Source organism: Cannabis sativa, unplaced genomic scaffold, assembly GCF_029168945.1.
Source record: "Cannabis sativa cultivar Pink pepper isolate KNU-18-1 unplaced genomic scaffold, ASM2916894v1 Contig3, whole genome shotgun sequence".
Lineage (NCBI taxonomy): Eukaryota > Viridiplantae > Streptophyta > Magnoliopsida > Rosales > Cannabaceae > Cannabis > Cannabis sativa.
In genome coordinates this window covers 3,357,252-3,373,332 of record NW_026870039.1, presented here as the reverse complement: position 1 = coordinate 3,373,332, position 16,081 = coordinate 3,357,252, and the positions used below count along the sequence as shown (strand labels likewise).

The 16,081-nt window shown below is 35.8% G+C and overlaps 1 protein-coding gene across 1 annotated transcript; it reads right to left on the bottom strand.

Annotated features, from left to right (window-relative positions):
- Positions 1 to 1,886: 1,886 nt before the first annotated feature.
- Positions 1,887 to 5,623, bottom strand: LOC133033109 (uncharacterized). The gene is made up of 3 exons (XM_061107710.1): positions 5,354 to 5,623; positions 3,514 to 5,270; positions 1,887 to 2,043 (listed from the first exon to the last, which is right to left on the bottom strand). Exons 1-3 carry the CDS (start codon positions 5,621 to 5,623, stop codon positions 1,887 to 1,889), a joined length of 2,184 nt encoding a protein of 727 aa, XP_060963693.1.
- Positions 5,624 to 16,081: the final 10,458 nt, after the last annotated feature.

Here is a 16,081-nt window from a genome sequence, read left to right as displayed (position 1 = left end):
TAACATACAGCCTGTGCACAGATGTCCACTCTTCTTACCTCAGTTGCTAAGATCACACTTGCTACCTCGAGCACCTCAACGAATTTCCTTGTTGAGAACAAGATCCTCAGAAACGGTCAGAACGCGGTCGCCGGCGTTCTCGTCGGTTTCGTTGCCGGTAAAGTGTAACTTTGTCTCTGATTGCCTTGAAGCGTCCTTTCGATTGGGAAAGCTCTCCACAATGCTAAGGACCTCAAAACGATCAAGAAAAGTGGTCCGAGAAGGCAGATTGGGGTCGTCTTCTTCGTTGGCGGTGTACCGTCTTTAATGGAGTCAAAATGTTAGATTTTTATTTTGGACGTTAAAGCTTCGTTTTCTTACGTCAAAAACAATCCTTAGGGTCCCATGCACTCAAATATAACCTCCCTTGACCCAAGAACAAGCTTAAACACGTTCGAATTCGAGTCCGTAACTAAGCCGCACCTTTGAAGCTTCAAAAATGGCGAATCTTAAAATGACGACCTCCGCCCCTTATACCACGTTAAAAAGCTTCCTTATGTCGTATATAAGCGATCCCAAACCCCCACTTTCACCCAGGTTGCGCTCCGCTTGAAGAAACGAAAATTTTCGGTACCGTATACGCCGTATATTTTACTCTCTCTCTCTCTCTCGTTTGTTCTCTGTTTTTTGTGTACGAAAATAGAGCTCAAAACTTAATTTCTACCGTGTTTAAACTCAAGCAGAGAGATCGCTTTGAACCGAAGTGGAACGATTCTCATTCCACTAAAATCTCGGTTCGGTTCGTGCGTATATACGTACAACCACATCATATTCTGTTTCGTATTAACAACCTCAACTTATTAATAATAATAATAATAATAATAATAATAATAATAATAATAATAATAATAATAGGGTTAAATTTAAATATAATATTGATAATAATAATAATTTTAATGATAATAATAATAATAATAATAATAATAATAATAATAATAATGTTAAAAATAAATATAATAATATTAATAATAATAATAATATTAATGATAATAATAATAATAATAATAATAATAATAATAATAATAATAATAATATTAATAATAATAATAATAAATATACCCTTTAATACTATAATAATATTTACCCATATTATTAGACCAAAATAAATATCCCAATATTATTATAAGTTAACATTCATCATTATTATTATTCCTACACTAATAATAATATGTACCAAAATCAAACAATTCACACACCCATATAATAATAGCCAGATATATATATTTATTAGGCATTATGCACATGCCAATAATATCATATCATCACAAAGAAAAATTCTCATACATATTTAAATCCATAAATATGTAAATAATAATAAAAATACTCTCAACTAAATAAAATTACAAAAATACCCTTTCGGAGTTAGGAGATATTACAATTATCCCCCTCTAAAAGAAAATTTCGTCCCGAAATTTTACTCAAATAATTCTGGATATTGTTCTCGCATATCAGACTCTAGCTCCCAAGTAGCTTCCTCAACCACGCTGTTTCTCCATAGGACTTTCACCAGGGTAATTGTCTTATTTCTCAAAATCCTATCCTTTTGATCAAGAATCTTTACCGGACGTTCATTGTAGGACAAATCTTCCTGCAAACCCAGTGTTTCATAGCTCAAAACATGTGATGGGTCTGACACATATTTCCGGAGTTGAGATACATGAAATACATTGTGCACCCCAGATAATGATGGCGGTAAAGCTATTTTGTAAGCTACACTGCCCACTCTGTCCAATATCTGAAATGGACCAACATATCTGGGACTTAGTTTCCCTCTCTTGCCAAATCTCTTCACTGAGAGTCCTTTTCGTGGTGTCACTCGAAGAAACACATGATCATCCACTTCGAACTCAATGTCCCTCCGCTTCAGGTCTGCATAAGATTTTCTGTCTGCTCTGAGCTGTGATCATTCTAGCCCTGATCTTCTGAATAGCTTCGTTGGTGTGCTGAACCGCATCTGGCCCTAGGAGTTTGTTCTCTCCCAACTCATCCCAATGCAGTGGAGACCTGCATTTTCTTCCATACAACATCTCATAGGGTGCTACCCCGATAGTAGACTGATAGCTATTGTTGTAAGAAAATTCAATCAAAGGCAAGTATTTGCTCCATGATCCTTGGAAATCTATCACACATGCCCTCAACATATCTTCCAAGATCTGATTTGTTCTCTCAGTCTGACCATCTGTCTCTGGATGATATGCAGTGCTGAACTTCAATCGAGTTCCCATTGCTCTCTGTAAGCGTTCCCAAAAAGATGAAGTGAACCGAGCATCTCGATCACAAACAATAGAATACGGTGCCCCATGTAATCTCACAATCTCATTCACATAAAGTTCAGCAAAATGGTCCATGGAGTAAGTCATGCGTACTGGTAGAAAATGGGCAGATTTTGTATACCTATCGACGACTACCCAAATGGCGTCATGTTGCTTTGTAGTCTTAGGTAACCCAGTCACAAAATCCATGGAAATCTCTTCCCACTTCCATTCAGGGAGCTTCAGTGGTTGTAATAATCCCGCTGGTCTTTGATGATCTTCTTTAACTTGTTGACATGTTAAGCATTTGGCCACAAATTCAACTACATCCTTTTTCATACCAGGCCACCAATACAATGCTTTTAGGTCATGGTACATTTTAGTGGTCCCGGGATGAACTGAATAAGGTGTAGTATGAGCTTCTACCAATATCCCCTTCTCGAGCTCATCATTATCGGGCACATAAATTCGTCCCTTGAACCGAATTAATCTCGTGTCTGATATTTCATAATCTTTGGCGTTACTATTCAAAATTTCTTGCTTTAGTTCACTGAGCTTTTGATCTGTCGTCTGTCCCTCCTTAATTCTTTCTAACAAAGTGGATTGAAGTGTGACCTTTGCAAGTTGCCCTGTAATAAACTCTATACCAGCTCGTTCCATGTCTTCCACTAATTCCCTTGATACTCCTTGTAATGTGGAAACTAGTCCGGGACCTCTACGGCTGAGTGCATCCGCTACCACATTGGCTTTACCGGGATGGTACATTATCTCGCAATCGTAGTCTTTGACCAACTCCAACCATCTCCTCTACCTCATGTTTAACTCCCTCTGGGTGAAAAAGTACTTTAAACTCTTATGATCGGTGTAGATTTCACATTTCACTCCATAGAGATAATGACGCCAAATTTTTAGTGCAAAAACCACTGCGACTAACTCTAGGTCATGTGTCGGGTATCTCTGTTCGTATTCTTTTAATTGCCTTGAAGCATAAGCAATTACCTTCCCTTCTTGCATCAGAACACAACCCAACCCTTGTTTAGATGCATCACAATATACCGCAAATTGTCCCTCTTCTGTTGGTAAACTGAGGATTGGTGCTGAGATAAGTCTATTCTTCAACTCTTGGAAGCTTTACTCACACTTGTCTGACCAGGAAAATTTTAGATTCTTCTTAGTTAATTCTGTTAAGGGTGTGGCTATCTTTGAGAACCCCTCAACAAACCTTCTATAATAGCCTGCTAAACCCGAAAAGCTTCGAACCTCTGAGGCGGTCTTTGGTCTAGGCCATTCTTTCACTGCAGCAACCTTGGCAGGATCTACTTTTATTCCCCCGTTAGTGACAATGTGGCCCAAAAATGAAACCTCGGACAACGAGAACTCACATTTTTTGTACTTGGCATACAATTGATGTTCCCTCAGTCGCTGCAAGGTCAAGCGTAAGTGCTCCTCATGTTCCCCCTCTGTCTTAGAATAAATCAGTATATCATCTATGAATACAATGACAAACTGATCCAGATATTCCTTGAAGACTCGGTTCATGAGGTCCATAAAAGCTGCTGGGGCATTTGTAAGTCCAAATGACATCACCATGAACTCGTAATGCCCGTATCTCGTTCTGAAGGCTGTCTTCGGTATGTCTTCATTTTTGATTCTTAGCTGATGGTATCCTGAACGAAGATCAATCTTAGAAAACACCTTTTTCCCTTGAAGTTGGTCAAACAGATCGTCAATCCTCGGTAATGGGTACCGATTCTTTATAGTCACCGTGTTCAGTTCTCGGTAATCTATGCACATTCTCATAGTACCGTCTTTCTTTTTAACAAATAGAACTGGTGCGCCCCACGGAGAGTAGCTAGGTCTGATAAACCCTAACTTAAGCAATTCTTCCAACTGTATTTTGAGTTCTTTCAATTCAGATGGTGCCATTCTATATGGTGCGCGGGAAACTGGTGCCGTCCCGGACACTAATTCTATCACAAATTCGATTTCTCTGTGTGGTGGTAACCCGGGTAACTCCTCTGGAAATACATCAAGAAACTCAGCAACTACCCGTGTTTCCTCCGGCTTTCTTTCAATTTTCTTGGTGTCATCAACCACATTAACTAGATACCCTAAGCACCCACGCTGCAATAGTTGCCCAGCCTTCATTGCCGAAATACTAGGGGTGCGAGGTTTCTTTCCTACCCCTCTGAACTCGAATGTCTCTCCATCTTCTGGTGTGAAAACAACTTTCTTTTGCTTGCAGTCAATTGATGCTCCATATTTGGTAAGAAAATCCATGCCCAAGATTACATCAAAATCAAATAAATCTAATACAATCAGGTCTACAAATAATTCTCTACCATCTATCCTGACAGGTATTCCCCTAAGCCAATTTCTAGAGATTACAACCTCCCCAGATGGTAACATGGTCCCAAACCCCACAGTAAATAATTCACTCGGTGCATTTATATGATTAACAATTGTGCTAGCAATAAAGGAATGAGTTGCACCAGAATCAAACAAAACTTTACAAGTGGTGTTGGCCATAGGAATCTGACCTGATACAACCGAAGGACTGGCTTCAGCTTCTGCTTGAGTGATGGCAAAAACTCTGGCTGGAACATACTTGTCATCTTTCTTAGGTTCTGCTCTGTTCCCAGTCTGTCCCCACAGTGGGCAATTGCGTTTGATGTGTCCTTCTTTTCCACATTTGTAGCATGCTTTTGCGCGACACTCGCCGATATGACGTTTGGTACATTTAGGGCATTCTGGAATATTTCGCCCACTGCTGCCATTAAATCGTTGATCGTTATCACTTTTGCACCTCTTGTATTGACTTGGCTGCCCAGACTGGTCCTGTCCCCGTTTCTTGTGGTCATTAGAATTGGCTCCACCTTTCTTAGATTCTCTCCTGGCAGCATTTTCCTTCCAAATTTTGTTTTCACTCCGCTCAGCCGAAGAGCCATTTCGACAACTTGAGCATAACTGAATTGACCCCTTGACACAATTTCCACATCTCGAGCAACCATTGGTTTCAAGCCTTCCACAAATCGATGTGCTCGCACTCTATCAGTAGGTACCAGATCTGGAGCGAATTTCGCCAATCTATCAAATTTTTGTGCATACTCAGTCACAGTAAGACTCCCTTGGACTAATCCAGTAAATTCATCGACCTTTGCTGCTAGAACTGTTGAGTTATAATACTTCTCATTAAAGACCCTTTTGAAATCATCCCAGTTCATGGCATCTACATCCTTTGTTTGTTCCACCACCTCCCACCAGATACGAGCATCTTTTCTCAGCATGTAAGATGCACACTTCACTCGGTCATTCCCATCGACCCTTAGCATCTGCAAAATGCTTTCTATGCCACTTATCCACTCCTCAGCCACTACCGGGTCTATGCCTCCCTCAAATTCAGGTGGGTGTTGTTTTCGAAATCTCTCAGCTAACTACTCATGTCTAGCCTCTGTAGCAGGATATACGACTGCAGCTGGTGGGTCTCTATTTTCTGCATCCTGCCTTATTTGGACTGGCAGCTCCGGTTGACGTCTCAGCTGACGAAGTTCTTCATCCTGCCTATGAATGATTCCTTCCAGTGCGGCAACGCGCTCTTCCCATCCCTGTGGTGCTTGAGGTGGTTCATTAATCCCTCCATCATCTCGGCCTTGGCCTTGGCCTCGACCTCGCCCTCGACCTCGACCCACTCTAACTGACCTTCTAGGAGGCATTTCTAAACTCTTGAACCACACAAACCCAAACACATCAAGATCATTTTGATCATCAATTTTACATGAAAATAATGTTACCCTCTCGCTTGCAGAAATTTAAGGCAACTAAATTATAAGTAATAACCACTTACAGTACAGTGAGTCGAGCTCGTCTCATGGCGGTGAACTTTACATGTTAGGGCTAACCACATTCTTTAGGACCGTATTGCTCTGATACCATATTGTAACACCCCGATTTCTCGAGATGTCACATAGGATAGTCCGTATAAAACAATTTAATAAGATAAAGACAATCAAATACTTTTTTATTGAAAAATATCCAAGCATGAGATCTCATTGTTTAAAACAAAATACTTTTAGTACTGTAAACTTAAATAAGAACTAGTTAAGTCAAAATAATAGTTCCAAAATGTTTAGCAGTTAAAAAACATTAAAAGCAAAATACTGTGTCAGCCCCCTAACATGCGGTCCACGCCTCGAGCTCTTCAATCTCACTGCTTAGCCTTACCCTTACCTTCACACAGAGTACCCGTGAGCTAACGCCCAGTAAGAAGAGCTATGTAGGACATAACCCTCCTAACTAGATACTTGACATAAATCCCTCTTAATATTAATCAACAATAATTCATATTCTATAAATATATTCACAACGCATGTTGTACTCACATGCATAAACCAAGTCTCATACCGCACATTATACTCACATACGATAATCACTATACACTCATGTTGATCAGACATGAGGTAACCTGCCCTGCCTTGTGTTATTCTCACACTTGGCATCCAACAGGGCAATTAATTACCATAAGTTGTACTCACCCATGATAAAGTTATAACCTGCAAGTGTTATGCTCACATAAGCAGCAAGATCCTAATATCATTCTCATGCTAACGATGCTCACAAAATATAAGAAAATCATAACACAATCAAATTAAATAGCAAACCAACCCAAGTTGTATGCATAACATACACCCTGTGCACAGATGTCCACTCTTCTTACCTCAGTTGCTAAGACCACACTTGCTACCTCGAGCACCTCAACGAATTTCCTTGTTGAGAACAAGATCCTCAGAAACGGTCAGAACGCGGTCGCCGACGTTCTCGTCGGTTTCGTCGCCGGTAAAGTGTAACTTTGTCTCTGATTGCATTTGAAGCGTCCTTTCGATTGGGGAAGCTCTCCACAATGCTCAGGACCTCAAAACGATCAAGAAAAGTGGTCCGAGAAGGCAGATCGGGGTCGTCTTCTTCGTTGGCGGTGTACCGTCTTTAATGGAGTCAAAATGTTGGATTTTTGTTTTGGACGTTAAAGCTTCGTTTTCTTACGTCAAAAACAATCCTTAGGGTCCCATGCACTCAAATATAACCTCCATTGACCCAAAAACAAGCTTAAACACGTTCGAATTCGAGTCCGTAACTAAGCCGCACCTTTGAAGCTTCAACAATGGCGAATCTTAAAACAACGACTTTCGCCCCTTATACCACGTTAAAAAGTTTCCTTAGGTCGTATATAAGCAATCCCAAACCCCCACTTTCACCCAGGTTGCGCTCCGCTTGAAAAAACGAAAACTTTCGGTACCGTATACGCCGTATATTTCACTCTCTCTCTCGTTCGTTCTCTGTTTTTGGTGTACCAAAATAGAGCTCAAAACCTAATTTCTATTGTGTTTAAACTCAAGCAGAGAGATCGCTTTGAACCGAAGTGGAACGATTCTCATTCCACCAAAATCTCAGTTCGGTTCGTGCGTATATACGTACAACCACATCATATTCTGTTTCGTATTAATAACCTCAACTTAATAATAATAATAATAATAATAATAATAATAATAATAATAATAATAATAATAATAATAACGTTAAATTTAAATATAATAATATTAATAATAATAATAATAATGTTAAAAATAAATATAATAATATTAATAATAATATTAATGATAATAATAATAATAATAATAATAATAATAATAATAATAATAATAATAATAATAATGTTAAATATACCCTTTAACACTATAATAATATTTACCCATATTATTAGACCAAAATAAATATCCCAATATTATTATAAGTTAACATTCATCATTATTATTATTCCTACACTAATAATAATAATATGTACCAAAATCAAACAATTCACACACCCATATAATAATAGCAAGATATATATATTTATTAGGTATTATGCACATGCCAATAATATCATATCATCACAAAGAAAAATTCTCATACATATTTAAATCCATAAATATGTAAAATAATAAAAAAAAATACTCTCAACTAAATAAAATTACAAAAATACTCTTTCGGAGTTAGCAGATATTACACATACTCTCAGGTTTCTTTCCCTGCAGTGCCTTTAGGAGCCCTTGTTGTACCAACACATCTTTCACCGTACTCTGCCATAAACTGAAATTATTCTTCCCATCAAAAAGCTCGATCTCAAATTTTGTGGAAGACACCATCTTTGAAATTTTCTGTGTTGATTTGAACCTTGGTTCTGATACCACTTGTTGGGAAAAATAATAAACTTCAAGCGCAGCGAAATAACAAAGAAACGAAGCAAAGCAATTTACTCAGTTTGGTAAAACTACCAAACCCACAAAGAAAGATATATTTCACTTATAACTTCAAAATTACATATACTCTCTATCTCAATCTCTCTACCCAAACCCTAATACACCCTTTGCTTCTTCCTCACTCTCACCACATAACAAACTCACACACTTCTCTTTTCACAACTCACTATTTTTCTCTCTCCACACACACACCTCTCTCTCTCTCACACAAAACACATTTATAAAATTACAAAACTTGGGCATCAAGACAACTTGGAGGCCAAGACATTCCAAAGCTTCCTTAAGAAGGCTTTTCAAAACTTGGCCACACCAAGACTTTCCTTTTCCCATAATTAATAATTACCCAAAAAGATATTGCAACTTTTCAAATATAGATAAATAAATAAAGAAAGAAATAATTTGAGTCAAACTCTAACACTTTTTTGTTTGTCTTTTATTTATTTTTTTTAATGAGATAATGTAATGCATAATATATATAATGTAGTGAAAATTATATATACGTCAAATTTAAACTAATATTCAATTTTTTTTTCTTTCTTTCCTTCACGATATATCATATCACATGCAAACGATATACCTAAGACCAATATGAATATACCACAAAGTATGTAAATTAACTACTAGTGTTACTTCTTGAATATAATAACTTTGGCATGTTAAAAAATTGAAAATTGACCAATATGAATATATAATAACTACTAGTCTTTTATTATGTATATTTTTGGCATTGTACCAACAATTTATTAACTACTAGTGTTACTTCCTGGATAACACATAAGTAGTTGCTAAAAAGTAAAGAATCATGTATCCCCAGAGGAGTAGACATAGAGAGGAATTTCACAATATCAAGGATTTTGTGACTAAGGATATGTAATGGTGAGGAAAGATTGTATTGAATACAACCTGTCAGATCCTATTACGGAAAGAATACTACATACTACACTTGATCTGGATATCAAGGTGTTGAGATTATTTGAAATGCACTTTTTGTTTTATATTAGTGTAAGTGGGAGTTTGTTAGGTTTTGTGCCCTAAACAAAACATATTTCAATATAATCAGATTTACTAATTAATATAAAGATCAGAAATTACTTTTATGTTGCATGGTTCACATGATTTATTTCATGATTATACTTAATGTACGTATAAATTCTATTAAGTTCAGAACATATATAAATATGTATATATTTATTCATGATTATAGTGTCGTCGGTATAGTGGAATATAATCATGATTATATGTTCAAGAGTTCAATTCCCATGATTTGTCAGTTCACTGGATTTAGACTAGCATGATAATTGGCGACAAGGTATACTTACACCTTGGATAAGTGTTATGTTCTTTCTAGGGCATTAGAAAAGTTTACCAGTATCGGATGTATGGAGTATACATTGAAAGGGACCGAAATTGATCTTAGATAAGATATCATAAACTTACCATTATATCTTTCTAAGTCAATATCAATGGTTGATCTTAGGTCTATGGATCTTAATCCTGATATGGTTAGGTTCAACTTAGTTGTATTATTTATGTTCTTCAAGTTCTTTGTGGATGCTAACCTATGGTTCTAGCGGATACTTACATCTTGGGAACATGGTAGTTCAATTGAGTGGGAGCACTGATCATAATTATGGAATCTATAGCTTCAATAAGTATTTAGAAGTGAAACGATGATTTTCTTCGAGCTTGGCTGAATAGCGATAAATGATTGATGCCTCATTTCAATAATTATATTAGTTTACTGAAGTATCATTTATAGTTAACTAAGTGTTTTAAGGATAAAATACATTGAAGGGTAGAATAGTAAATTTATCCCTATTCAATGTAGATCATCTATAAAGGATCTTTGACTATTAGGATTGTAACAATGGATAATCATAACGTATCTATATCGTGCTACATATAGAGTGTTCTATATGATTGAGAGTGCTATTCAATTCTAAATCTATAGTGGCGCAAGGTGGAATTAATGAGTTAGAGAATTTACTTAGTAAATTCTAGATCTACTTATTGAAAGCTCGGTTATATAGGCCCATGGTCCCCTCACTAGTTGAGATAATACTGCTTCCAGACTCACTTAATTGGTTTTAATTAATCAATTATAATTCTAAAATTAGACTATGTCTTATTTAAGAATTTTCACTAAGCAAAGACTTAATTGTGAAGAAAAGAGGTTTTGGGGTCAGTTTGTTAATTAAGAGACTTTGAAAGGTCTAATTAATAAATTAAATAAATGATAATTTTATTTAGTAATTAATTAGTATTAAATAAATAGTTTTGACATTTATAGGATTGAATTGTAAATTATAGTATTATTGAAAGAAGAATAAGTGGTTGAAATAAAATGGCAAAATTATAACTAGAGAATGGTCCCTTTAAGTGTACGCCCATTAAGTGATTTTTGCCCAATATTTTATTCTTTTTTAATCCATATAATTCAGCCCTAACCCTAGTTGAAACACAAAGGAACATGATGCTCTCACTTATCCACTTGATGTCTTCAACCAAATCAAACCTAGTTTTCTCTGTCAGACAATTAATAGACGAGAGAGTTCCTTCCATAGTGATTTCACCTCATTCATTGTTCTTCACCATATTCGAACCTTGAGTGATAGACTAGTGCCATGCCCACACATAGTAAGTGAAGTACTCAATCATAGTGAGTAAGTCGGTGGTAACCAAATCCAAAGGAGAGAAAGAGATCCAGACTCAGATCTGAGCGGAAGGAGTCATTATATTCCGCTGCAACCAATGTAAGGTTTTCTAAAACTCTTATGTGTTTAATTTCATTGTTTTAGAGATTTTCATATTTAGGATGTTAATTCAACATACTTGTTAGTAAATCTAGATCTTGGTAAAATATTCCCAATAGTACCAAGCTACAAGAGTAGTCTTGATAGGCTCACCTATATGAATGTCGAAGTGGGGCTGCTTCCTATGGAATTTGGGGATAAGTTTATAGAGCGTTTTAGGATAAATGTACATGGCCATAATTAACACAGAGCTTTTGAATAAATCCTTGAAAGATCGATGTGTGGTACGATGTTAGAAATAAATTTCAAGACTTCGAGTCACTCTAGTAAGATTAATATCGTATTCACTTTCTGGTATTGCTCAAGTAAATATTTTTAAAAACTCAACTGGGAGATTGTTGGAACTTTTGTTGAATTTTACAAAAATAAGAGAAGTGAAGTGTGTGATTGTCACGACCCGAGTCCTAGGCCGTGACAGATATATAATATCCATAACTTAGGTGGTCAAAGGTCACACTTTGACCCTTGTAGGAAGATAAAGCTTATAAATGATCCTTTAATTTATATCACAAAATACTAATTTAAAAGTAATGGATTAACTCCTATATTAATAAGAAAATATTAGTAACAAAATAAGGACCACTCATCGATATAAAAGAATAATAATATCCCCACAGTTATGTAATCACCGAATAGATAGATTTAATAAGTCAATAAAATACCAAAATAATACCTAGCATCTATCATTTCTCATTTCTAACTAGTACATAGCTAAATTAAGTCATCCAGACCATCAATTTCAGCTTAAATACAAAATCAGTTTCATTAGAGATTAAAGAGTAGAATAAGACTAAACTAATAACGACTTTCTTCCTCAACGGTACCATCTTTATCTACTAGCATCAAACTGAGTTCCTGGAATGAGAAAAAAATAGGAGGGGTGAGCTTATAAAGCCTAGTAGGAAAACAACTAACATCAAATGACCTCTTAGTTTCATAAAATTCCTGCATGGTTAGCTTTGTAAAAATAAAATATCTCATCACCAGTATCAAAATGTATAAACAAACTAGAGAGACCACAAAGAATCACAAAATCAAGCATCAAATGCATATCACACCGTCCACTAGACCCCTAGCTCTCAATACCAATCATAGAAAACGACATCCAAAACTGGGTAGTCCCACCTGATATCCACCATAATACCGGGGCTTAGATTTAATTCACTCCCAGTACAGATTCTAGGCCTTTCACTTATAGGTGAGTGCACACCTGATCTACCTATGATGACACAGAGACTAGGTCGTGAAATAACAATATACATCGAACATGATCAACATGGCTCTCATCTGTATAACCAAACCATACAAATAATACGTATAGCAAAAGAACATATTCCTTTTTATTTTCTAAAAAATTCGGCAGCATAACAGCTGTATTTTGAATAAACTCAAAAATCATAACTTGCATAAATATTTGTACACAAAAATATATTTGGCACTCAGTGCCCCAGAACAGTCCAGAAAAATATACAGATTATGTTTTCAATTTTTCAAACAATTTACAAATCATAAAAATTTAGAATATGCCTAGTGTTATACAACACATATAAAAATCAAGTCCAATAATCAAGTTGAGTCCCTAACTCTCCCAAGTCGTTAAACTTTGTCTAAAAAGACAATCTTAAGCTCTCAAGTCCCGAGCTCTAATTGTTTAGTCCAATCTTAGATATTACTCTCACCTATACCATAAAATGGTTAAATAAATTTCATCATCGCATTCTACATTCAAAACTGAGTTCAACGACATATAATATGACTATATTTAAAATTTAGGGTTCCGAAGCCTCACCTAAGCAGTGCACATTAACTATCGGTAGTGGTAAAAATCAATGTACCGAAAACGTCATCGAAAATAGGAGTAGTGTATATCAAAATGACTACCTCGACGAGTAGATCACACCCATGACGACCGTTTGTCAAAACAGTACACGATGTCGTCGGAATGACACTAGAAAGGGACAGAGCTACAAAAATGTCACTAAAAAAAGTAGCGAGTTGGGCAAAATAGCTTAGTGTGGATTGTTCTCCTCGTCGAGCTGAGTCTAGTGGTGAAGACAGCTCATCAAACGGACACCGGAGATGACCCAAAAATTTGTTCAAAGTTTGAACCGCCAAACTTTAACTTGCGATCTCGAGCTAACAACGGTGAAAGAAGCGGCGCCGCTTGGGGGGTAAGGTCGCCGGCACCAGGGGTTTCGTTTTGTCCGGTGTGTGGGACTGGGCGGTGGACGGAGATGGGTCGCCGGAGAGTGGTGGTGATGGTGGTTTGTGGATTTCCTTTTGTGTTTTAAAGAGAGAGAAAAAAGAGAGAGTGAGTGAGGAAGAGAACGAAATGGGGAGGTTTAAATGTGATTTTTTTTAATATATATATATATTTTTATATTTATTATTATATATATAAGATTTGACTCGGTCAAACCGAGTCTTCACAGTGATATTGCAAACAGTACTTATTCATAATAGTGTATATAAAGGTGCTAGTATGAGATTTGGGTTTTGGACTCTAAGGGTCACCCAGTTTTGTGTGCATGGGTGAGAATTCACAAACTAAATCATCACACGCGCACGCCCCCGTCGCCATCCGACCGTGTTGAGTTGAGCTAGCAAGCTAATATTGGTGTGGTGTCACTTTTTACAACAAAAAATTATCTAATAAAATAAGTATTTTTTTATTTTTTATTTAATTATTTTTATAATGTGTTGATTCATAAAGTAGTAAAAGTGATCTATTTTTCTCTGTCATGAACCAATGTTACTCCCACGATCCCAATTACGTTTTTTTAGCGTTTTATTTTATGATAGGATTTTATTTATAAGTCGTATTTGAACAACGAGAGAATTTATCCTCTATCTACACAGAAAAAATCTCTTCTTTTCTTACAATTTTTCTCAGAACAATTTTGGGGTGTTATAGAGCACAATATCATTGAGAGCATAAAGATTTGTATAAGGTATATAGAGCGCAATATCATTCAGAGCATAAAGAATTGTATAAGGTATTGTTTTTTCCTAGGGACACAGTAACTGATATTGCCGTGGACACTTTAAGTAAAGCCACTAAACATCTTAAAGAAAATAACATAATCAGCGACTCAACTTATTTCATTTGGTAACTCTCGTTTCATTTTATTTAATTCTTGGTATAACATATATATATTATGACAAAAATAATAAATAATTGGCATCTCAACAGCTTAATTATATTTATAACCGTCCATTAATCAAAGTAAATGTAGATCAAGATTACATGAAAATTATAATATAAGAGCACACATTGATCTTGATCAATACTTTGGTCCCGTACATTGATAAACTCACAGCTTATAAGATGATATGATATTCATATTAAAGGCCGAGGCTGTGATGATTATTATTTAATTAATTAATAAAACAAAAAAAAAAGATAATATATATATTTATATTTGTCTAAGCAAAAAGTTTGTCGATGGGCTTGGATTCAAAGGATTCCTTAATATTATTGTCGAACAAGGATTGTTTCATCTTCTTCTTCTTCTCGTCATCGTCTGCTTCCTTAGCCAACTTTTTGAGTTTAGCAATCTCAATGTCCTTGCTCATCTTTCTCTTGTACATCTCCATGAAGGTGATGGGCTCTTCCATCACAGCCTTCTCTCCTTCTCTGATCTTTAATGGATACACCACCGCCTCTGGTGCTGGATTTTGGAATGTTGCTATCGATAATCTATTTTCTCTTTTTTTTTTTTTGTATATTTTTTTTTAGGTTTTTACATGCCTAAAAACTTGTTACAGCCAGAAATTAATTGTGGAGATACTTAAGTTTTAGTTTTTCTGTTCATGAAAAATTGTTCTTGTTTGCAGGAACAATGGTGGCCTCAGTTGTACTCGAGTCTACATATTTATTGTGTACATTTTTTGTATTTGTATCATTGTATTGTTCATGAAGTTTCTATAATTTTCAGATCTGGAGATTTTTCTTTTCCTTTTTTATTGCCTAGTGAGATTATAAAAAACTATTCTTCTAATTTTTTTTGGTATAATCAGTGTAAAAATAAATTGTAAATTTTGTGTTTTTTTTTTTGTTTCCATTTTAATTTTAGCACCAAATAAATAAATTATTAAATAATTTATTAAAATATTATATATTCAGCTAAAATTATAAAATTAAAGAAAAAAAAAGAAATAATGTATATATAGTGACGCTATGGGAAGGACACTCTTATTTTTGCAGTCTGACAAATGTGTGACTCTAAAAGGCTACAGTGACGCGCAGTGAGTAACACTAAAATGGTTTAGTGACCCAATCTGAAGGGTCACTAAATACTGCTTTTCCAGTCACCCACATTAGTGACACGCAGTGAAGTATCACTCAAAAGATTCAGAGTCTCTCAATGTGTGTCACTAAAACCCATTTTTGTAGTAGTGAGTATACAAAATAGTAAGAACCTATTTTACTCCGTTTCCATCTTTGATATTCTTCCTGTAACTTTGTTCAGACCCACCTCACCCAGAAATTCCAAACCTCAGTCCAAATTAGAAGTGAATGATTTCGGGATTGAAGATCATCCGATTAAATCAAACCAAGAAGAAACTGTTAGCCGTTATAGGTGATTCTTACAAGGGATTTCCGAAGGCAAGCATCGTTCTTTGCGAATTGTGACCTGGTCTGAACCCATTTTTTCCCTACTCCATTTGCAAACCCAGTGTT